This window comes from Podarcis filfolensis (genome assembly GCF_964270895.1).
Source record: "Podarcis filfolensis genome assembly, chromosome: 2".
NCBI lineage: Eukaryota > Metazoa > Chordata > Lepidosauria > Squamata > Lacertidae > Podarcis > Podarcis filfolensis.
Genome location: NC_139605.1, coordinates 19,171,996 through 19,196,582, shown reverse-complemented (window position 1 = coordinate 19,196,582; position 24,587 = coordinate 19,171,996). Strand labels below are relative to the sequence as shown.

General features: G+C 48.4%; 1 protein-coding gene across 4 annotated transcripts in view; it reads right to left on the bottom strand.

The window, feature by feature from the left end:
• PLXNB1 (plexin B1) overlaps positions 1 to 24,587 on the bottom strand; it is a 145,434-nt gene that overhangs the window by 40,503 nt on the left and 80,344 nt on the right. For all 4 annotated transcript variants that reach the window (XR_014544855.1, XM_083600282.1, XM_083600281.1 and 1 more), the window contains 12 exons: positions 20,827 to 20,927; positions 17,649 to 17,781; positions 16,493 to 16,649; positions 14,882 to 14,990; positions 14,686 to 14,794; positions 11,793 to 12,650; positions 10,720 to 10,845; positions 8,399 to 8,521; positions 7,242 to 7,335; positions 6,313 to 6,479; positions 4,079 to 4,230; positions 1,314 to 1,419 (listed from right to left, as the gene is read on the bottom strand). Coding sequence is in view for 3 of the 4 variants with exons in the window: in XM_083600282.1 (XP_083456408.1) it covers positions 1,314 to 1,419; positions 4,079 to 4,230; positions 6,313 to 6,479; positions 7,242 to 7,335; positions 8,399 to 8,521; positions 10,720 to 10,845; positions 11,793 to 12,650; positions 14,686 to 14,794; positions 14,882 to 14,990; positions 16,493 to 16,649; positions 17,649 to 17,781; positions 20,827 to 20,927 (2,235 nt within the window). In the remaining variant the exon portion in view is untranslated. The remainder of the gene's footprint in view (positions 1 to 1,313; positions 1,420 to 4,078; positions 4,231 to 6,312; positions 6,480 to 7,241; positions 7,336 to 8,398; positions 8,522 to 10,719; positions 10,846 to 11,792; positions 12,651 to 14,685; positions 14,795 to 14,881; positions 14,991 to 16,492; positions 16,650 to 17,648; positions 17,782 to 20,826; positions 20,928 to 24,587) is intronic.

Genomic DNA, 24,587 nt, shown 5'->3' with positions numbered 1-24,587 from the left:
AGGAAACAAAAACTTTTCTGGCAACCATTTCTGGGAAAATACGGAGCAGCAGGTTCTCAGGGGCTGGTGGCAAAGCCGTCCATTTGTAAGGGCCACGGGTGGGAAAAAGAAGCCCTGGGGAACCTCAGGCCATGGCCCTAACGTGGTCCTCCAGGCCTCAGCACTCCGGACTCTCCCCCAAGCCAACTGCCTAGCCAGCCTTTGCTCTGCACCCTCCTCGAGTGTCTCTTGCCTGCCTAAAATGTGTCCTTGATGGTCCCTTTACATGAGTAATCTAATATTTACTGATCCACTCGCTTTTGCTTCTGGCCCCACCCACCGCTGGCTTGTGGCCCCTGGGTGGTGGCCTGGAAAGGAATGCGGCCCTCGGGCCGAAAAATACTACCTGCTCCTGATGTGGCTGCTCTGCGCACCTAGGATGTTCTGTGCACAACGGCACTCCTATTTAAATTCAAAGTATTGGTGCTAACCTTTAAAGCCCTAAACGGCCTCAGCCCAGTATACCTGAAGGAGCGTTTCCACCCCCATCGTTCAGCCTGGACACTGAGGTCCAGCGCCAAGGGCCTTCTGGAGGTTCCCTCACTGCGAGAAGCGAGGTTACGGGGAACCAGGCAGAGGGCCTTCTCGGTAGTGGCACCTGCCCTGTGGAATGCTCTTCCAGATGTCAAGGAAATAAACAACTATCTGACTTTTAGAAGACATCTGAAGGCAGCCCTGTTTAGGGAAGCTTTTAATGTTTGATGTTTTATTGTGTTTTTAATATTCTGTTGGGAGCCACCCGGAGTGGCTGGGGAAACTCAGCCAGATGGGTGGGTTATGAATAAATCATCATCATCATCATCATTATTACATGCCCCACGCAATGTGTTGCTGACGCCAGAGCTAGCAGAGCATGGTCCCTCTCCCTAATCATGTTTACTGTATGTGTGGAGCATGCATGAATAGGACCACAATGTCTCACTGCATTCTGAGTTTCCTGGTTCCTGCAAGCGGTACTGGGGAAACGTGCAGCATGTCGACATCACAACATACCAGATTTTTCCATGTATAAGACTAGGTTTTCCCCCTAAAAAATAATGTCAAAAATTTGGGGGTGTCTTATACACGGATACATTTTCCCCCATTTTCTTAAATCGGAGTCCCCCCCTAAATAGGTGGCGTCTTATACATGGGAGCGTCTTATAGGCGGAAAAATACGGTATATTCCTTCACTATTATGGGGAGGAGAGACTTCCTCTTTTTATCTGGCAGGCCACGTGCGTTCTTGCTAGCTTTAGCCTGGCAGCTGCTGTCCAGAGACGGGGCCGCCTTACCTGGTAAGTAAACACATGTCCAGAAACTCCCTGTCCTCCTCCGGGAACCTCCACGACCACGTGCCCAGACCTCTCCACGCCGCTTCCGCCCGTGGTGCACACGATACTGCAGGACAAGGGCAGAAGAGAGGATGGAGAAGAATCCCCCACCAAGGTGCACCACATGGGCTGCTCTAAACCTGAGTTAATGAGAGGGGGGGCACTTTTAGCTCTCGGCCTGGCCAAGGAGGAGACGTCACTCGCCTGAACAGTCGCGGCGCCAAACGATTTCCCCTGCTTCCTCTGCCCTACGTGGCTTGGCAAGCTTGCGTGAGCCGCATGGGAGAGAGCGAGCTGCGCAAAGCACTTTTCTGCAGCGCCAACAAACGGTGGTAAGGGACGCGGGTGGCGCTGTGGGTTAAACCATAGAGCCTAGGGCTTGCCAGTCAGAAGGTCGGCGGTTCAAATCCCCGCGACGGGGTGAGCTCCCATTGCTCGGTCCCAGCTCCTGCCAACCTAGCAGTTTGAAAGCACATCAGAGTGCAAGTAGATAAATAGGTACCGCTCCGGCGGGAAGGTAAACGGCGTTTCCATGTGCTGCTCTGGTTCGCCAGAAGCGGCTTAGTCATGCTGGCCACACGACCCGGAAGCTGTAAGCCGGCTCCCTCGGCCAATAAAGTGAGATGAGCGCCACAACCCCAGAGTCGGTCACAACTGGACCTAATGGTCAGGGGTCCCTTTACCTTTACCTAACAGACGGTGGTATGGATCGCACAAGGTTGCTGTTTGGTTATGGGGGGTTTTTTGGTGGGGGTGTGTGATGCACAGCCACTTGTCTCTGGGCACCTACCAGTTCCATCATTCTATGTACTGCTTTTCATCAACCTCCTTTTCGGTCTAGAGGAAGCACTTCAGGCAAGTTCCTTTATCCCTTTCCTCTTGGGCCCCTCAGACAGACACCAGCTTAGGAGACGGCTCAGAGTCAACACAGAACAGAATCCCTGCACTCTGCATGGCAGATGGGTGTGATCAGAGCTGGTGTCTCCACTGCGTCAAGATCAGAACGGACCAGAACCATGCCACACTGTTAATGTTCGATAAGACGCACCTGCCAACCCTATAAACCAGTGTATCAAATTCCAACAGAAGTACAGTGGTACCTCAGGTTAAGTACTTAATTCGTTCTGGAGGTCCGTTCTTAACCTGAAACTGTTCTTAACCTGAAGCACCACTTTAGCTAATGGGGCCTCCTGCTGCCGCCGCGCCACCAGAGCACGATTTCTGTTCTCATCCTGAAGCAAAGTTCTTAACCTGAGGTAATATTTCTGGGTTAGCGGAGTCTGTAACCTGAAGCGTATGTAACCCGAGGTACCACTGTAACTCATAAAGTTCAACAAACGAACAAAGCAGAAGACCCAGTGGATCAGATCATTCTCTAGTCAGTTCATGCATCAGGTCCATCTGTGTAATAGTGTCTATTCCAGCTGTCTGTTCATAAAGTCTAAACAATCCACATGAAAGGTTAGACAGTCCCGTTAGACTCTGTGAAAGGATTTTGTGGAACTGTAACAATCTTTCATGTGGATTGTTTGGACTTTATGAACAGACAGGTGGAATAGACACTATTACACAGATGGACCTGATGCATGAACTGACTAGAGAATGATCTGATCCACTGGGTCTTCTGCTTTGTTCGTTTGTTGAACTTTATGAGTTACTTCTGTTGAAATTTGATACAATGAATAGTATACCTTATTTATCTAAGAATATAGCCGGTTACGTCTCATGTGTTTATTGAGGATGCTTTACGTGACCATAGGTTTGTTTGTTGTTGTTTTGTTAACCCTATAAACCAGGCATGTCCAAAGTCCATTTTGGGGGCCTAATTCGGGCCCCCCCCCGGCAGTTTATTTATTGGGGTAAAATCGTAAAATGCTCAACAACTGAACAACTTCAACCCTAAAAAAAGGTGAACAACTTTGGGGGAAAATCCTAAAAAAAGCTGAACAACTTTGGTCAGCCCTAACAGATGTCTACTTCATCAAATCTGGCCCTCTTTGAAAAAAGTTTGGCCACCCCTGCTAAACCTCCCTTCCTCTTTGTCCCTTTGGTAGCTAACAGCGTCAACTATCAAGGCTTCTCCACTAAGATTTTTTTTGCAGACTTCTTTCTTCGAAATGCAACTTCAGGAGATTAGGAGGCAGTCAAATCAACGGGGAGTGAATCGCAGGATAATCGGGTGTCAACCTTGCCCAATTAACATGGCGCAAGGCAGGGCTACTGTTACTCTTACTAATAATAATCATAGTAATAATTGAATTTGTTACTCATTTTATCTTGCCCAAGGCAACCCGAAGCAACTTACAACAACCCAACCAAGAGTGCTGAGAGTAATTTGGTAGTTCTGCCCCCTTATTGGCCAGAAGGCATTAGAAGGCTGCCCGAAAGCTTCTCCAAAGATGGGGTTTGGGGTTTCTTACACTTCCTTGAACCTGTCAGTTCCTGTCTCCTTCCACCCAACACCTGTCCTGCAGTCTTTTAGCCTGCCTTTCCTCTCTGGGACTGATCCTTGGAAGAAGCCACTTGTGCCAAAGCTACCATTCGATGCCAATGCAGTGGAATTAGAAGGATCTGGCTTGAAGAGAGAGGATCTTCTTTCCCAAAACACTGCTATCTTTTTTTAAAGAGGGGGGTGGGGAATGGAAATTTCCACCTGTTGCTGCCTAGGTCATGATGGAGAGCCAAGTATCAGCTCCCTCCTGTGAACCCCTGGGAAAGCCACTTACCTGCTGGAGATCTCATACACTAGAGCATCGACCTCACAGGGTATTCCGGCCACGGTGACTCTCCCAGCAATGTCCTGGTGCTTCTGACCAAGGTTTGAGCCGGTGATGGTGATTCTGGTCCCCCCTTCAACCAGCCCAGTTAAGGGATAAACCTGAGAAGGACAGAGTGAAAAGCACCCATGTCAAATTAAGAGCCAGGGAGAATGCAGATGTTTTTGGTGCCAGGTTAAAAAAAAATAAATTACCCTCCATAGGGAAGGGAATCTTAAAATTAGGGAGCTTCCAAACCAAAAGGCCCTGCCCCACGTTCCCACTAATTAAACCTCTTTTGGTGGTGCGGCAAGGAAAAAGACCTTGGGAAATGATGCCAGCCTACAGGAAGGCTCACATGTTAACATTTCTATTGCCAGCTTTTCAGGACTCAAACATTAATGCTTAAAATTCTCCACTTCTGTGCCCTACATTACTCTTCTCATCTCTTGCTATCGGCATGAGCTTATCTCCAACACAGGCATCTCTGCCTTTCATCTTCCTCTCCCACGCTCTTTGTTTTTTGTCTCTGCGCTGCTCTCCGGAGCCTTCACCTCCACTCTGCCCTCTATTCATTAAGCCTCTGCCGAAGTTCATCTTCCAAGACCTACTTCCTCTGCAAAGATTGCCCTCATTTTAAAATTTAAATGGTATTGATTCCGCTCTTCAAGGTTACTTCTGCTATAATCCCTTGCAAACACACAAGGGAGCTGGGGAAACCATTCCCTGATTACGGGGTCTCAGAGATGCTTCTCATGATAAAGCCACATGAGCAGGTCTCTTATCCTGCCCCACATTCATTCTGCAGGCAAAAAATACTTACGAGGCTGCTCTTCATAAATTATATTTTGCACATGTGCCTTGTACACTGGACTCAGCTTCCAGAACCCAAGAGTTAGCACCGCCCTTCATAAAACAGTGCATTGGGCTGAGATGAAAAGAGGGTGAACTTTTGTGATTTTTTTCCGCAGCTTCCTAAAGCAGCAATTCTTTTGGTGACCAATGAGGCAAGACTTGAAAGTGCTTGCTAATTCAGCCAACACTGCCCCCATTCTAACTTGGCATCCTTTGCGCCTTGTGACATAATCAGGTAGTAGCCAAATTTGACTGGCTATTGTGATGAAATTCCATTCGGCATGTGATCCCCGATTGGCTGGGATCACCCCTCTGAAAGGAAGTATCACCATCACACACAATTAGCTTTGTTAGCCCTAAGTGAGAGCGACGCCTCCCAATCTGATTCCCTATGTAGTGCCATTGCGACATCATCTCATTCACTACATGATCCCTGATTGGTTGGAATCACAAAAGTTACTATTCCCAGGATACACTATTCCCACTATTCCCATAAAGCAGGTCAGCAATAATTCGCAAGGTGTCAATAAGGTTTATTCAAAGAAACAAAACACCTCAGGCGTAGTGAGCCCAGCAGCTCTTCCCACTACGTCATGCCCGATGAGGTAGTTGCAAGGATGGAAGGTCCTTGCCTTCCCACAGCTCTCTTAAGTTGCCTCTTCCCCCAGGTCCCTCCCAAGCAATCTGAGACTCTGGTGCCTTGTCTGTCTCTGCTCCACCCTCTTCATATCTCTGTGGGTTCTGGGAGACCGGGTGGAGGGGAGCTGGTCACAGCAGGAGGCGGGGACACCCTGGCTTCTTCACCAGCCTGACTCATCTCTGCCTCTTGGCCCTCCTCCTCCCCAGCCTCCGCTTCTGCCTCTGATCCTGAACTGCTCTCTACCACAGCCTCTTCCTGCTCACTAAACCCTGTCGCCCCTTCAGCTTCTGACACCTCCTCCTCCCAGTCTGCTCCCTCTTCTCCCTCTGGCCACTCATCATCGTCACACCACCATTCCCCTGGCTCTGAGCCTTCCTCTCTTGGGGTTTCCCCAGCTGTTGGCTCCCACCTCTCCTCTGCATCCAGCCAGTCCATAACACCTAGGTGGGACAGAGTTTGGCTGAAACGAGGCAGCCGCCTATGTTCCTAAATGCCAGGCTGCACAAAACGGGTGGGGATTCATGCCATTCTCCCTCTGCGGAGAAAGCCAGCTGCTTTCCCGCACATCAAATTCGCCACGTCGAAAGTAGCCGCTCCCACTTCAATCGCAACCTTGGCTACCCTTGTCAGCCCATTTGGGAGCATCCTGGATGCCTCCCGGGTTTCTCCACCGAACGCCTGGCTCCCGCCCCATGGCGCTGTTACTCACGGCGTGAATCAGGGGAGCCGGGCATGTGTCCGCCACATCTTCTTTGCAGGAGTCGCGGAACAGGCAGCTGGGCTGCTCCCCACTGCACCACACGCAGCCGTACTTGGCATCGGCCGTCTGGCAGCGGCTGCAGTCCAAGTGCCCCACAGAACAATTGTACAGGGTCACTGTGGAGGATGAGAGAGAGAGGGGCACAGGTGAGTCCCTGCTAGCTCAGTCCTCTGGATGCAGAAATTAGGCTATGTAGACAAAGGGGCATAAAAAAAGCCCAGGTATAGGGGTATCCCATTCCTTTGCTCCTGCTTTGCTCGCCCCAGAAGGTAGGACTCAATGGATTCAAATGACAAGAGATTCTGGCTAAACACCAGGAAGACTCTTCAAACAGTGAGGTGGTGGACTCTCCTTCCTTGGAGGTTTTTAAGCAGAAGTCGGGTGGCCATCTGCCAGAGATGCTTTAGCTGAGATTCCTGCATTGTAGGGCAGGGGAAACATGTCCTGTTTCACCTTGTCCTGGCTGCCACTCCCGCTGCCGTACCTATCACTGCCGGCACAGCTTCTCCACGCTCCTTGTAGCCTCCGCCCCTGGTGCAGAAGCAGCTATGGCACCGGTGCCAATTTTGGGCAGGATTGCATGAGATACTGGCGCTGCTTCTACACAGGGCTGCCACGAGGGGGCGCTTTCTGCCACCTGAGACGGCCGCCCCAGTTTGTCTAACGGCGGAGCATGACACAACTGGATCTGCAACTAGGCTGCGACTCCCATTGGCCGCGGCCGCTGTGCTAAGGTGGAGATGATTGCAGCTGCAGCTCAAAACATCTGGAGGGCACCAGGTTGGGGAAGACTGACCGAAAGCTGCAGTGATTCCCTGTCTCCCCCTTTTACCAGCTCCAGAACCCCCACGATTCTCCCCGTGCCCCTTTTCCTGTACCGTGGAGATCATCGACGCTGTCCACACGCAGGCGCCTCTTCCGCTGCACGAAAATCACAGCACTGAACTCCAGCTGGGGGGCTGAGTAGCTGTACTGAAAGAGAGACCAAAGGCAAATAAATAAATCAATCGGCATTACATAGAGCTGGGAGAGTCACCGCAGCCCAGCTCCATGCAATGCAGGATTGCCTTAGCAAAATAAGGGAAGGGGGGATAGTTCAGCTGTGCAAATCGTAAGTTTGCCTTCAGAAGGTTTTAATAAGAGAATATTATTTTTCTTGGACCTCCAGACGCTGCGGCATTAGCAGGCAGAGGGAGACCTTGTACAGTTATGAAGAGCCTCCTCCTTGTAGAGGTCTGGTGGTCCCTCTTCCTGCTTTTGGGTGGGTTTAATAAAATCATCATTTCAACAGGCCTTCAGAGGATGACTTTCTGGGTGGGCTTTTTAAAAATTGCTTTCCTGCTAGTTTTACCACTGCTGTTTCAATTGGGGCTTCTAAAAATTTGACTTTAGACTGATCTGCTGATTTCTCTTTAATATCCCAACCAGCTGCATCAAAGGGAGAGAGGATGGGCCACTCCATCGGCCTGGCTGGGACCCGCTGAGAACTGGCTCCTCCTCTCTCCAGAAATCCTTCCTCCATTGGTCATTCCACCCAGTCCCTAAACATTCATGGTCTTTTATGAAGAATCTCTGGGTGTACAAGTTCAGGTAGGTAGCCGTGTTGGTCTGACACAGTAGAAATATATATATATATATTTTCCAGTAGCACCTTAGAGACCAACTAAGTTTGTTCTTGGTATGAACTTTCATGTGCATGGTATCTGAAGAAGTGTACATGCACACAAAAGCTCATACCAAGAACAAACATAAGTTGGTCTCTAAGGTCTACTGGACAATTTTTTATATATATTTCTAGGTGTATACATTGCTTCGTTTCGTTTTCTAGAATGTATGGGATTATGTGGCGATGTAGTATAGTTCTATGTTGGGAATTCCCCATCCTCCTTCTGAGGAGGGGAGGTGCAGGTATTTGGGGTTTATTCTTGGTTTTTTGTGTGTGTACGTGAGGTGATAACTACTCCCCTTTATTTAGATTCTGAGGTCAGCACTTGCGGCAACTCGAGCACAGGCTCCTCTTCCGTGAACGCCTTACCTGGTGCAGCTGGCATGTGATGTAGCAAAGGGATGGATTGGTTTCGTCTTGTTCGATATCCGCCTCCATGCTCAAGGTCTTCCCTTCCAGGACCAACACACATTCATATTCCCATAGATTATCCTTTTAAAAGATGGAAGAAGCACAGGGACTGAATCCTACGTGTTAAGTTGTGGGTGAACATATCAGACGACACAGCGATTCTTCATTTTTTTAAAAAATAATTTTTATTAATAATTAATAATTAATAGACACAGTGATTCTTCAAACAGCTCTTGTTTATTCAGAGGCCAGAACAGAACTGAGCTGAAGGGCTCAGCCAGCCTGCTTATATAGAGCTCCAGTACAACGTTACTGTGCAGGGACGCGGGTGGCGCTGTGGGTAAAAGCCTCAGCGCCTAGGACTTGCCGATCAAAAGGTCGGCGGTTTGAATCCCCGCGGCGGGGTGCGCTCCCGTCGCTCTGTCCCAGCGCCTGCCAACCTAGCAGTTCGAAAGCACCCCCGGGTGCAAGTAGATAAATAGGGGCCGCTTACTGGCGGGAAGGTAAACGGCGTTTCCGTGTGCTGCGCTGGCTCGCCAGATGCAGCTTTGTCACGCTGGCCACGTGACCCGGAAGTGTCTGCAGACAGCGCTGGCTCCCGGCCTCTAGAGTGAAATGAGCGCACAACCCTAGAGTCTGTCAAGACTGGCCCGTACGGGCAGGGGTACCTTTACCTTTACCTACAACGTTACTGTAGCAACTTTCTAAAACTATCCAATCACTGAACGTCACTTTCGATCCTTCATTTGCATAACTATCTACAGTATCCCCCTGCTGGCCCAGGGTGAGAACTTCAGTACATAACACTACGAACCCTCGCTGCGGTGCTAAGCTCCATACAACACTGTGGGTGACCCCTGTTCACTTTCATCATCTATGGCCAATTCCCCATGTCCTCTACGCACGGTCCTGTGGCAGAGGCAAGCAGCTTCTGGGAGAGAGGCATTCGCAGATCGCGAACTCCTCGGCCCACTTCTAGCATCTTTTAATGGGATGGGCTGTTCCTGCTCATCCACACAGGTGCTCAGGGCACAGGTGGGCTCCTTTTATTACTGCTGAGGATAATTTGTTGGGGGAGGGGTCTGCATGCCAGGAGTGGGTGGGGCCAGAGCCAAAAGCAGGCAGGGCTATGTCTCTCTAGATGACGGAACGGATCAAATATCCCTCCATGCAGCTCACAGTTGCATTTAACAGGAGAGATTTGCTGCCATTGCGTCTCTACCTTGGATCCAAGGGTTAAAAATCAGGGCCCCAGCATTGGATCAGCTCTTAAGGACAGATCAGTCGCAGAGGACATACCCCCGGGTATAGGGTGGTATATAAATTAAATAAATAAATAAATATTTTGCACACAGGAGGTCCCAAGTTCAATTCTTGGCATCTCCAAGTAAGCCTGGGTGTGTGTCCGCTGCCGGAAACCCTAGAGAGCTGCTGCCAGTCAGTGTTGGCAATACTGAGCTAGTTGGGCCAACAGTCAGACTTGGTGAAACACAGCTTCCTTTTTTAAAAATATAAATAAATTATTTTTTATTGTTAAAATAATTCAGCATTAATACACACGTTACAAATATACAAACGTACAAACATACATTTCATACAATGCTTAAAAATGTTCATACATACCCACACTCAATCCCACAGATACTTCTTTTTCCCACCACCATCCCTTACCCCTCGCCCCACCCTTGTGTTGAACTTCCAATCTACTCAATTGCAATTTCTTTCCACCTCTATTTCTTTCTTTCACACACTTTTAAACCAATTTTCTGCTTCTTTTTCTGTTACACATTGTTTTTGTTTCCTATTATTAATATAATAATAATAATAATAATAATAATATAAATAATACCACCTGTGGGTAGAGTGGTATAATAATGATGATGATGATGATGATGATGATGTTTATTGGATTTATATACCACCCTTCATCAAAAGATCTCAGGGCAGTTCGCAAGATTAAAAACACAAGAAAAAAGCACAATAGTTACAGTGGCGTAGCGTGGGTTGTCAGCACCCGGGGCAAGGCAAGTAATTTGCGCCCCCTAACCCGTGGATTTGCGCCCCCTAACCTGTGGATTTGCCCTAACCCCAGATCTTGCGCCTGTGCGGCCGGCCCCCCCTGCACCCCCCACGCTACGCCACTGAATAGTTATAAGAAAAGCAACGAAACAGCAATCCTTCCCTTTGAAAGCTTTTGCTAAGCATCTTCATAAGCAGGGCTTAGCACCGCCTCTCCCCCCTCCCCCCCCCAAGTGCCTGAGCTCAGTCTCTAGGCTTACCTGGTAGAGGTGGAAGTTGCTCCCTATCAGTGTGATCTTCCTCTGCACATTGACGGGCATCAGCGAGGACCCCTGAATGCCCCGCACACAGGGACAGGCTTCCGGTCCCTGGCTCAGCTCCTCATTCTGAAAGCACACAAGCGAGGCAGAAAGTAGTAAGGAAGAGATTTGCCCGCACAGCTTTGTTGCTGCTGCTCCAAAAAACCTCCGGCCCGAAAAAGAAAGACAGCGGGTCAGAAATGTTACGGCACCGTTGGAAAATTGAAGGGGCTTGAATGAGATGACTCTTTGGGCCCCTTCCAACTCTACAGTTCCACGACTCTGTGAAACGGGAGGCTGACTCTTTCAACCATGCTGGAAAGGCCGTGGATTAGGGAACCATTAAAACACCGTATTTTTCGCTCTATAAGACACACTTTTTCCCTCCTAAAAAGTAAGGGGAAATGTGTGTGCGTCTTATGGAGCAAATGCAGTGACGGGCTGCCCTTCTCCCTCCTCGGGGAAAAGCCTGCAAGCGCCGCACACACGCTCCACACGGCTCGTGAAAGGAAGTTCCGAGCAGAGCCTGGGATGCATACAGGCTCTGCTCAGCGCTCCCTTTAAAGAATACCTTTTTTCTTGCATTCCCCCTCTAAAAACTAGGTGCGTCTTATGGTCAGGTGCGTCTTATGGAGCGAAAAATACGGTGTGTTTCCATGGCAGACTGCAGATGTGTACTGCAGTTGTGTCTGTCGGGCCTTAAATAATCCTTCACCAACATGGGGTCCTCCAAGTGCTCCCATCAGCCAACAGGGGAGGGCCACAGGCTGGCAAAGGCCGCAATAAAAATAGTTTGAACACAGCATACTTTTAAGGCAGGATTGGGCAACCTGTGGCACTAAGACCATGTGCAGCCTTTGGCCTAATTTCATGCACCTTTGGTTTTGCCTCCAACCATGCCTGCCCACCACTGTGCATGGAGCCCATGGCAGATGACGCCCCCCCATGGGAACACACCCCTCAACAACAATCTGCCTCGCGAAGTTCCCGTTCTCAAGTTCCTAGTCCTCATGCCTGAGGTTCTCGAGACTCACCAAGTCGAGAAACCCAGGTGCGTCGTACTGGTAGTCCAGGCCCGGGTTGAGGATTCTGGGGATATCAGAGACGTCGCTCTCTGAGGAGTCCCCGTCGCCCGAGAGGAGGATGGAGGCGGAGAAGGAGGTGTCGTTCGTGGGCGGCAGAGAATCCACCCATTCAGCACTGTCCTCGAGTTCAGAGCTGTCCCCCGGAGGCCAGTCGGGAAAGCCCGTAGCAGGCGGCGCCTCAGAAGTCGCGAGCTCCGTCTCCAGGTCTTCCGGACGCAAGTCAGCTGAAGAGTTGGGGGCGCTTCCTGTCTGGTTGGGGGCGAGGGAAGTTGGGACGGGAGAGGTGAGGGCCTCAGGGGCAGCCGATGGAACCGTCGAGTTTTCGGCATCGGGGGAAGGCGTCTGGGCCTCCACATGAGGCCACAGGGTGCCGTCAGCCACAGTGGCAGGAGGGGACGTGGACCAGTCTTCAGGGCCAAGGACCGGCTCAGAGGTAGAGTGCGTCAGGGGGCCCTCGGTCTCCGGCTGGGCGCTGGAGACGGCCTCGGAGGTAGGGCTGGCCGTAGCAGGTACATTGGTTGGAGGCAGCGTCAGAGCGTCCGTCCCCAGCGAAGTGAGGCCGTCCGTGGTCGGGGCTGGCGCATGCGTGGGGCTGGGGGTTTCTGGCGGCAGAGGGGTCGTGGCAGGAGTTGCCGGCGGGGTGGTGAGGGGGACGGAAGGTATGGTGGTGGGACTGGGAGTGGAGGTGGCTGCAGGTGTGGCTGGGACCACGGCGGGTTCGGTGGCCGTGGTCGGAGGAGACGAGGGGGACGCTGCTGCGTCCGGGGTGGCTGCAGAAGGCCATGGGGTGAAGGCTGGTATTAGAGCCTGGAGGGGTGGAAAGGGGGAGAGAAGAGACAGCCAGTCAGGGCCAGAGGAAGACAACAATAGGAGGAAACCGTTTTTGGACTTTTGTGGGTGGGAAGAGAACGAAGTGGCTCCTCGCCAAGCAGGTATCCCTTCCAACTTTTCCTCAACAGGCCTCCCAAGTTTCCTGGTCTGAGTGAAGGCCTCTTGTGCTGAGTCAGACAATTGTTCTACCTACACTGGCTGGCAGAGGCTCCCCAGAGTGTCTCTATAATTGCTGAAAATTGAACCTAGGGCCTTCTGTACACGAAAGCACATGCTCCACCACCGCTCTACAGCCCAGTCTTTCCCCCACTGTGTATCTGTCTATTTGTTATCCCTATGCTGCAAAGCTCCTCTTGTTTCTCCACCGCGCAAGAGCTTCCAGAAGGACAGTCTCCTGTAGCTCAGTCGGTAGAACATGAGACTCTTAACCCCAGGGTCGTGGGTTCGAGTCCCATGTTGGGCAAAAGATTCCTGCGTTGCAGGGGGCTTCAACCAGATGACCCTTGTGGTCCCTTCCAACTCTACCGTTCTATGAGGCACACTGCAGATTTAACAAATATATTGTGGCTTAAGCTTCCGTGGGTCAGAACACATCTGATTAAATTCAGAGCAGGTCTGCTACCAACAGCTAATTCAGCAGACTGAATTTTCACAAAGCGCTGCTTCCCTTGCTGCAGACACTCACATTTTCCTCCCAAAGCCCGATCTCTGGCAGATTGCCCTGCTTTCAGAGGAACTCAAAACGGGAGCTAAGGCAAAGGATATGTAGTTGGCACAAGGAACTTGTGGTTCCTCAAGTGTTGCTGAACTACCATCAGCCCCAGCCATCATGCCTAATGGTTAGGGATTATTATTATTAGCCACCCATGTGACTGGGTTGTCCCAGCCACTCGGGCGGCTTCCGGCAAAATATAAAAAACACCATAAAACATTAGAAGCTTTCCTATACAGTGGTACCTCGGGTTACATACGCTTCAGGTTACATACGCTTCAGGTTACAGACTCCGCTAAGCCAGAAATAGTGCCTCAGGTAAAGAACTTTGCTTCAGGATGAGAACAGAAATCGTGCTCTGGCAGCGCAGCGGCAGCAGGAGGCCCCATTAGCTAAAGTGGTGCTTCAGGTTAAGAACAGTTTCAGGTTAAGAACGGACCTCCGGAAAGAATTAAGTACTTAACCAGAGGTACCACTGTATTCTCAGGCTATGAAGGACTTGCTCACTAATTTATTGACAGCTACATGAGTTATTATATCTAGGAAGTGGAAGGGGCAAGGTGAATATAAAATGAAAGAATGGTATATAGAGGTGTGGGATATAGTTATTAAAGACTATCATGTGCCATTAAGGTAAGACGGGGAATATGCAGGAGAAATGATTTTGAGGAGATATGGAAGCTGTTTGGAGAATTTGTACTGTTAAAATGGAAAGGGGTCAAACCATCGCAATTTTGGGAGGTTGGATAGTTACAATGGAATTGTCTCAGGGGTTGGGGGTGCACATTTTTATTTCTATTTATTTTTATTATTACTTTGTCAAAATAAAAAATAAAGTAGAAGAAGAAGAAGCTTCCCTATACAGGACAGGTTTCCCGTCCCTTGTCTACAGGGAATAAATTGTTCACTTGAGCAAAGGGAACTTGGGTTACTCATTTTCATGGTCCTGGGGCAGCTACTTTCATCCTAGATGAGCACCTTCTGTTGGAACCACCCACATACTCTCTAGAGCACATGTGAGGAACCTCTGGTCCTCCGGATGCCGCTGATCTTCAACTCCCATCAGCCCCAGCCAGCATGGTCAATGTCCAGGGACAATGGAAGTCGCAGTTCAGCAACATCTAGAGCATCACAGGTTGCCCAGCACATTCTCTAGAGCACGGAAAGTTCTAGAGTCCCACTCTCTTGGTGCCCTGAATACTAGGGCTTCAAAATGGCTGCCCTCTGGCTACTGGGACGTCATCTGACAGGAACTAGCAGCAGACCAATCAGCAGACAAGAGCTACGAAAGACACACACCCTCTCATTGTAGATAACGGTTCCTTTTTCACAGGCATCTTTATGCGTACAGAGGTGCTGGTGGACGCACCAATTGCATCCCCAGTGGCTGCTCACGCATCCCTGGCACCTGAAAACGACAACACAAGAACAAGGTTGAGTAGGCCCCATCAAATCTGATGCCTGCTGCGATAATGTAGAAACAGGCGGGACTCACGGTGCCGATTTCCTCAGAAGAGCCACCGCCCTGCAGTCGTAGAAGGAGAAAGGCGTTGAGGTAATGAAGACGTCGTTGAAGCGCACCATCAGCTGGATGGTTACATGGTCTGGAAATGGAAAGAAAAAAGGCATCCCTCAAAACACAGTTCGGCAGCATCCTATTCAGATAATGGGATTTTTTTTTCCCTTCCAGTAGCACCTTAAAGACCAACTAAGTTAGTTCTTGGTATGAGCTTTCGTGTGCATGCACACTTCTTCAGATACACACGTGTGCATGCACACGAAAGCTCATACCAAGAACTAACTTAGTTGGTCTTTAAGGTGCTACTGGAAGGAAAAAATTTTTTTGTTTTGACTATGGCAGACCAACACCTATCTGTAACTAGATAATGGGAAAAGAGAGAGAAATGTGTATCTACTCTAATGGAACATAGTCAAAGATTCTAGTTGATAACAGATTTTTCTTTTAAGCAGGGAAGCCGCATTCTGCAAATCCACCACTTGAAGAATAAATTTTGCAAGTTTTCTTCAGATCTTTTTAGGTAAGAAAAAAACCTGCACGTCTTACTAAAATAAGGACGCGTGATTGATCAGATTAAAGAAACAAATGTCTCTCAGCATAATCTGACGTGTTTATTCATGACTCGGTCGCAAAATAGTGCATTGGCAGAGGAGGAGGAGTGGAGGTCAAGGCTCATGAGATTTTTTGGCAGGGATCACATGGGATCTTGGCAAGGGAGCAGCGACTGGGGTCAACGGAGAGGGAGAGACGGCTGGGAAGAGAAAAGCAGTCTCTCTCCCGGCGTGGATGAAGGGAAAAGAAAGTGGGAAAAGACTAACGAAGCAACAAGTGGCCAGATGGGAAAAGACATTCGAAAAAGCAACAAACTGATAACAGCACCAAGGTTCGGATCGCTTCACAAATGACTCCCCCTATAAAAATGCTGTGTTTAATCAAAGGTTTTAATCTGTTGTGTCAATGTTCTAATCTGTTTTAGAATGTCCGCTATGCCTTTGCTTTAAACGGTGCATCTGTGTGTCACCCTGGACTCCTTGGGGAGGAATATAAATTCAATAAACAACTCCAAGCAGCTTCAGACCCTGAGAAATGGCCCACTTGCCTTCATGAAACACTCACACCATGCACACACTGTGGCTTTTATATCTATCTATCTATCTATCTATCTATGGGATGCGGGTGGCGCTGTGGGTTAACCAGAGCCTAGGACTTGCCGATCAGAAGGTCAGCGGTTCGAATCCCCGCGACGGGGTGAGCTCCCGTTGTTCGGTCCCTGCTCCTGCCAACCTAGCAGTTCGAAAGCACGTCAAAGACCAAGTAGATAAATAGGTACTGCTCCGGTGGGAAGGTAAACGGCGTTTCCGTGCGCTGCTTTGGTTCTCCAGAAGCGGCTTAGTCATGCTGGCCACATGAGCCGGAAGCTGTACGCCGGCTCCCTCGGCCAATAAAGCGAGATGAGCGCCACAAGCCCCAAGTCGTCTGCGACTGGACCTAACGGTCAGGGGTCCCTTTACCTTTATCTATCTATCTATCTATCTATCTATCTATCTATCTAATCTATCTATCTAATCTATCTATCCTGGCACTCACCTGTCCCTGCTTTCAAAACTGGCGCATGGCTGGGATCTGGTGAAAGACACATGATGCCTGACCCCATTGGCACTGCTGGGCTCTCATACTCTTCAAAGAAACACGTGTAGGACTCTCCGTCCCGCAGGGCTGGCAAATCCGAAAGAGTGAGGAATACCTGCCAAACATGAGAACCGACAGATCAATACCTTGCCGTCCAAAGGAAGATTCTCCTCTAATTAGCATTATCTCACCTTCTGAAACTGGAGGAGAATGGGGGGGGGTGTGCGTGATGGAAAGAACAAGGGCATGAAAAAGTAGGTGAGTAGTACCGGTCCTCGAGAGCTCGCAACATCTTTCTACTAACTCTTTTTATCTGCAGATTATTATTATTATTATTTAAAATCCTCCTCAAAATACGCAAACTTAAAGTATCACGCAAACACCAAAGGCTTTGTTTCCAAGGCGCGTCTTCTGGAACTGTGAGGACGACATACTTTGTTTAACAGAAAATAAAAGGAATGCAATTGCTCTCACAGACGCCAGATTCTGCGCTTGCCTGGGGAACCACATAAATGCACGAGATGAACATGCTCTTGTACACGAGATGCTACGGTGCACATAGGCTCCCAGACTATTTATTAAACAGCTACTGCACACGTGGCGGCAGTGAAAAGCACAAACAACTTCCCAACCCCTTCACAAATGACTTCACAGCCTTCAAAAATGGGGGCACGTATTTACAGAAATACTGCAATACTAATGAATGTTGAATGATGTTGGATTGAAATTAAGTGGTTTCTAGCTGTAATGGTATAAAAGAATATGAAAAAATGGTTCTTTTTTTTATATAAGTAAAAGTTTAAGCCACAATAATTTAAGATGTTGGATAGAAAATAAGGTGTTTTTTAACTGTAATGCTATGAGATAAGGATTTGCTGGACAAATAATTTGAACTGGAATACAAGAAGGGGAGGTATGAGGAGGTCAGGGAAATATGTTACTGAAAAATAAGTTGTGAACTTTATGTGTTTTTATTATTTTTTCTTTTCACCTTTTTCTCTTTGTTTGTATAAAATGGAAAACTCTAATAAATATCTTATAAAAAAAACAAAAAACAAAAATGGGGGCACGGCGGGGCTAGGGCAGAGACATTTCACTCATCACAATAGCTCACGTTTTTCTGTTCTTCTCTGCTAATGTTGGCTGGGCTCAGAGACTGGACGGAGAGACATTGCTGGGTGGACTCAAAGCCCCACAGCCACTGCTCACTCACTTTAAACCTGGAGCACTCAGAACGACGGCTGCACCTGCACAGATACGTATACAGGAAAACAGAACGGAGACCTTAGACTGCCCTAAAAGGGAGAGGACCTTTTTTCTCTTCAGTCAAGCGCTTGTCCATAAGCAAACAGACAGAGAAGATTATCTGGCACTAAAGTGGATGCTTCCAGAATGTCAGGCAAGGTTCCCCGTGCCCAGAAAGCACAGAGCTGTTATGAATTTGCTGAGCATGATCCAAATGACGTCCGCATAATGCTAAGCCATGGTTTGCCTGGCCTAGGCGTAGCTTGCTTGAACGTCCGAGCCCAGTCTAGCAGACTAGCTATGGTTTGGTTCCTTTATTATTATTTTTGGATAAGATTACTTAAATGTTAGATAAGTATACAGTCATATCTTGGTTCTCAAACACCTTCGTACTCGTACATTTTGGCTCCCGAATGCTGAAAGTAAGTGTTCCGGTTTCCGAACATTTTTCAGAAGCTGAATGTCCAACGTGGCTTCCGCTTGAGTGCAGGAAGCTCCTGAGCCAATCGGAAGCTGCGCTTTGGTTTTCGAACATTTCGGAAGTCAAATGGACTTCTGGAAGGGATTACGTTCGAGAACCAAGGTACGACTGCATATGGAAATGTAATTGTTACCTTTTATAATTATACAACAGGCCTTTTCATTTTCATTTTGTTCAATTAAACTGTTCTTTAATTGAACAAAATGTCTTTAAAAACAAAAAAAGCTACGGTTTGGCTCCTGATAACAAACCATGGTGTGATTTCATGGTTTGCAGTTGGCTTGCTTTAACTGTGGTTCTGAGTCGTTCCACAAGCACTGCTGGCAAAATGAATGGTGGCCTTAACTGTGTGTGTGTGTGTTGCGAGGATGGTCCATGACAATGGTAAAACCTTGCAACTGTCACCACTCCCACTAAGCTCTTCTGTCCCAAAACAAGTCACGCAGAACAGTCATCTCCCTCCCCAACTGGCTGGTAGCTCCCCAATCTCCTCTGAGTACAGCCTGCATGGGGCATCTGTGGCTCTCCAGATGTTGTTGGACTCCAACTCCCATCAGCCCCAGCAAGCATGTCCAGTGGCCAGGGCTGATGGGAACTGTAGGCCAACAATATCTTGAAGACCACAGGTTCCCCATCCCTGGCCTAAGGTGTTTGCAGACTGACAGCTCCCAACACAATTCATTTGTGTTCCTTCGCCGTAAACTGCATACCTATGACTGCTCTGTGGGGTGATTGCACACTTTGCGTGGACATTCTTGCAATTTTCTGTCCAAGTTAGCGGGCAAAATGCAGCCCTGTGGCTTGGAAAGGTATAATCCACCCAACTAGCACGTGTTTTAAAAATAAATAAATCTCGTTCAATCCCAAGTGTCCATCTCTGCTCCTCCAGCGCCCTCTCTGCCCCCTGGCCAGTTGGCCCAGCCTCAGCCACCAGCTGGCAGAAATCCGAGCCACCGGCCTGCACTCCCCAGGGTGGCTGCTTCTGCTGTGATCCTCCTCTGGGGGACAGGAAACAATTCCCTTCCTTCCCTGCAGAAGAAGTCATTGTGTTCCCCGCCTCCTTTTTAACCCCTGTGGCCTGCCGAAACAACTCCTCTCTCCTTCGCCCCAAGCATAACAAACTAGGGTTTCAGAGACAAGTTTAGCCAGTTTGAAGGAAATGTTTAACTCCCCAAACAAGCTTGTCTCTCCCTGGAATTTGTGGTGGTTGCAGTCCTCTTTCAGTGACTGCGAGCAACTCTTGATGGAGTGATCAGTTTCAAATTAAGAACGTAAGAGAGCCCAGTTGGGTCAGGCCAAAGGCCCATCTAGTTCTATCAGATGAACCCATCTAGTCCAGTATCCTGTTCTCATGAGGACCAACTAGAGTACTGGTTCTCAATCTGTGGGTTTCCAGATGTTGTTGGACTACAACTCCCAACATCCCTGAGCTCTGCCTTGCTAGCTAGGGGTGATGGGAGTTGTAGTTCAACAACATCTGGAGACCCACAGGTTGAGAAAGGCTGAACTAGAGGCCTGTGTGAAACCCATCAGCAAGGCCTGAGTATAGCACTGTTTTTCAATGAGGGAGAGGCTAGAACCGAATAGGAATCACGTGTGCTCTCCTGTCTTGGGCCAGACATTTGCTAACGTTACATTTTAAAAAAATACGTTGGCTTGTATTGTATTGTATTGTATGTTGAAAATTCTTAATAAAATTGATTTCCTAACAAAATTACTGCATACGTGAAAGAGCTCTGTTAACATACATACATACGTGTGTTTGTGTGTTTGTGTGTGTACACATTCGTACCTTGGTTCTGGAACGCCTTGTGACTCAAATATTTTGGCTCCCAAACAAAATGTTTCGGCCGCAAACCCGGAAGTGAGTGTTCCGGTTTGTGAATGTTTTTTGGAAGCCGAGCATCCAACGCGGTTTCCAATCAAGTGCAAGAAGCTCCTGCAGCCAATCGGAAGCCGTGCCTTGGTTCTCGAACGTTTTCTGAAATCAAATGGGCTTCCAGAACGGGTTGCGTTCATATACATTACAGTACTGGGACAATTTAAAGGGAAAGAGGTAGGAAGAGTGCAGAACACATGATTTGCAGGGGGAAACAGGCTTTCGGGAACAGACTGCTTTTAATGAAAGGGTTGGTGCCATGCTGTTCTTATTGCAATTACTTGCAAGGTTTTCATCCATTTTAACATAGAACTGTAGAGCTGGAAGGGTCCACAGGGGTCATCTAGCCCAACCCCCTGCAATGCAGGGATCTTAACCCGATGTGCGGCTTGAACCCACAACCCTGGGATTATATATGTCTATAGTTTTAATTCTATCCAGGTTTGTTTTTTAATCACCCCCCCCCCCATGTTTTCAGCAGTTCTTATTTTTATCCGTAAACTGCCTTGAGTCCTGTTAAGGAAAAAGGGTGGTAATAATAATAATAATAATAATAATAATAATAATAATAATAATATAATAACAATAATAATAGCTAAATCAGCCATTGCCCTCCACCAGCCCTCTTGCTGCCGCAGGAAGCATCTTGCCTGCAAGCGGCCACTGCGTTCTGAAACCGGGTCTTACCTTCCTTGGAGGACGCACCAGCCACAATACGGGTCCCTCAGAGCCAAGCACGACTCGCAGTCGGGGTACTGGGAACACTCAAATATGGGGATCTTGGTCACCTGAAAAGGCAGAGCCACAGAGCAGCCTGTCAACTGGCACCCGCAGATCGGGAAGTCTGCCTCTTTGTTGCAGCTGTGTAAATCTCTGGGGCTGTCCATCCTCCCCACTGTTGGTACTCCCATAGCAGAGAAGACAACAGGCTGGGACTGAGTCAGGGAGGCTTCCCAAACCCTCCCAGATTTGTGGGTGGAGGGGGTAAGTACATGAGCTCTTAAACTGGCATACAGATTTCCCTATTTTTTTAAAAAGGGGAAACCCCCCCCCAAAGGGGAGGGGAGGCAGCCCCCCCCCCTTCTTCATGTTAATACAACAAGGCTTTGGATTCGGAAGTTCATACACAACCACTAAACCCCACCACCAGCACCACTGCCTTGTTAAGAAACACAACACCTTTTTAGCCATTCAGTGTTTCCATAACCACTGAAGAGGAGGTTAAGGGGTGATATGATAGCCATGTTCAAATATATAAAAGGATGTCACATAGAGGAGGGAGAAAGGTTGTTTTCTGCTGCTCCAGAGAAGCGGACACGGAGCAATGGATCCAAACTACAAGAAAGAAGATTCCACCTAAACATTAGGAAGAACTTCCTGACAGTAAGAGCTGTTCGACAGTGGAATTTGCTGCCAAGGAGTGTGGTGGAGTCTCCTTCTTTGGAGGTCTTTAAGCAGAGGCTTGACAACCATATGTCAGGAGTGCTCTGATGGTGTTTCCTGCTTGGCAGGGGGTTGGACTCGATGGCCCTTGTGGTCTCTTCCAACTCTATGATTCTATGATTCATTGTTTTCCCAGATAAAACTGAGATACAAGAAAGTACATCAAGAAGCAAGGAAGAGAGCCACAGTCTTTGAAGGAAAAAAAATCAGAACATTATTCCAGCGCTAACAGCATTAAATAGAAGCAGCCTTCCATAAATCGTCATGTGTTCCAGGGGAGCAGTTTTTAAAATTATTTTTTGCTACCCAAACATTGCAGCTCTGCTTGTCGCCATCTAACATTAAAACCATTGTCCGGTACAATATATTAGAAAGGTTCCCGTGCGCAAAGTTTTAGAATGACAGAAAAGCAAAAACATTACAGGGCCGTATTGCGTCTTGGTACTTAATTGTTCCAAAACCTAACCAATAAAGCCCAACATTCGAAGAACTTACCTGGTGGTTGTTCCCATCTTAGGCCGTATGCTAATTTTGTCATTTTTACGATACCCCATTATTTTTCTTTACCCCATTAAAGAAAAAAAACCCCATACCATTCTTAGCAATGTTGGAACATTACTTTTTGTTTCCCTTTCATTTTGCGAAACATTTTTTTTTGCTGCGGTAAGGAAAAGTAGACAACGCTTCTATTTCTGGAACTGGATCCTTTAAAAATAACTCAGAAGCAGCATTTCAGGTTTCATCGGTAATAAATAACCTGAAATTTCATTTACTGCATTTCTGGTTTTAATTATATGGAACATACGCCCCTCCAAGGCTGCCTGCCTCTGATGGCAAAATTACCAAAGGAGTTAACAGACGACAAGCCCGGAAGGGATGATTATGCTGCCTCTGGGGTTGGAGATGGAGGGGAGCGGGCAGCTCTGGCTTGGAACGGCCAAGGGAGCCTCTCAAGGTTTGAAATTCCCAATCGACTTGGACAGGGCACGGTCACGTGAGCGGGAACCTGGTGGAAGGCGCATAAAGAATAAGACAGTGATAAATGACACGCGGCTGGGGGAGATGCTTAAGATAGCCTGGGCTGCAGAGCAGCCAGCCCAGCCTCTTTGTCTTAACGGACACTTCCCATCTGCTGGGTTTTTCTTTTCCCCGCTGCGCTGTCTGCTTTTTGTCAGGAAGCCCTTATTTGTCCAAAGCACTTTTACGATTGGAAAGATGCAGTTGAGTTAAACACACACACAGGGAAGGAACTGAGATGCTTTGATTTGGTGGCGCTCACCTGCACGCAAATGAGGTGCCTTCTAGGTGTTGCCGGACTACAACTCCTATCAACCCACGCTGGCTTGGGCTGATGGGAGTCAGTCGGGCAACATCCTGAGGGCACCACGTTGCCTATCGCTGCGCTACAGGATGCAACGTTTGGAATGTCGCTGCATACGCCGGCCTCCTCCAACCTGGTACTGATGGGAGTTGTAGTCTAAAACATCTGGAGAGCACTCAGCAGCATAGCTGTCAACCGTCCCTTATTTGGCGGGAAACTACCTTATCCCAGCGCCGTGTCCCGCTGCTGTCCCTTATTGATGATGTCCCTTAAATTTCCCAGGTTTTATGCTCGCCCAGCTCGGGAGGGAAGCAGCAGCTTGGGGTTCTCCGCCGCGCGAGAGAGCGCGCGCTGGCGCCGTCGTCCTGGCACAAGGAATTCCATCGGCCCTTCCCCACCTGAGGGGGGGGGGAGGGAGAGAGACTCTCGCCCACGCCGCCCGCGAGCCCGGAGGCGGTAGCAGAGGCTGAGGAGGCAGCCTGAGGGAGGAGGAAGAGGAGGGGATGGGGAGGGACGCAGAAGGGCGCCGCCACAGCCGCCTCATGCCGGATTGACAGCATCTGTCAATCCTACCAATGTATGTAACTCTTTACAATAGCAAAATCCCTTATTTTGGCTGCTGATCCCTTATTTTCGAGGCTGCTGGTCCCTTATTTTCAAATCTAAGTTGACAGCTATACTCAGCAGGTTGGGAAAGGCTGGACTACACCCTGCTCTGTGAGTCACCCTGAGATTGTATGATGAAGGACGGTATATATAAATCCAATTTATTTATAAATAATAAAATAATAAATAAAAACGCACCCATCTTATGGGCCTGATTGGGCTTAAGTATTGCTACTGACCTTGCACCCTCACGATACAATAGGGTAGGGCTCAAACAAGGTAAAATAAATTAAATGAAAGCACGCTTAGGAACCAGGTCCCCTTCTCAAGTCTCATAACCATCTTACAACTGTTAATGAATGAATGAAGGCCTTTCTCTTCCATTACTCAACGGCCTTTAGATGTTCATGATCCCTCTGGGATATTAGCATGACTGCCGGAGCTTTTGTTATCTATAAATAGATATGGATTTTCATCCTCCTCTGTGCTGCGAGTTCAAAGGAGGTCACAACATTCTAAGAGTGTCAGAAGGCTCTCCCCAATTATTCTCTGTGGGACGCAGGGAGAGAAATCCATCAATGTGCTTAAAGCCCAACAAGAACCACTATGGTATCATGAGGATCTCGGCAATTCCAAGTTGTTCTACATGACTGTATTATTTTGGCAGGATGCTTTTTTTGACCATCAGATTTTTTACCCAGCCTCTCAAGGAATCCGTTTGGAGATTGATTGATTGATTGATTGATTGACTGATTTATCTGTTTGTTTGTTTATATTATCAGGTTTCCAGGTGAAAGAATACATTTGTTGGAGGAATAATATAGTGGTACCTCGAGATGCGAACGGGATCCATTCTGGAGCCCAGTTCGCATCCTGAACGCAACATAAGCCACGACGGCACGCCTGCGCATGCGCGGGTCGCGTTTTGCCGCTTCCGTGCATGCCGTCATTTTGAACGTCTGCGCATGCGCAAGCGGCGAAACCCGGAAGTAACGCACTCCGTTGCTTCCGGGTTGCCGCGGAGCGCAACTCGAATGCGCTCAACCCGAAGCACATTCAACCCGAGGTATGACTGTAC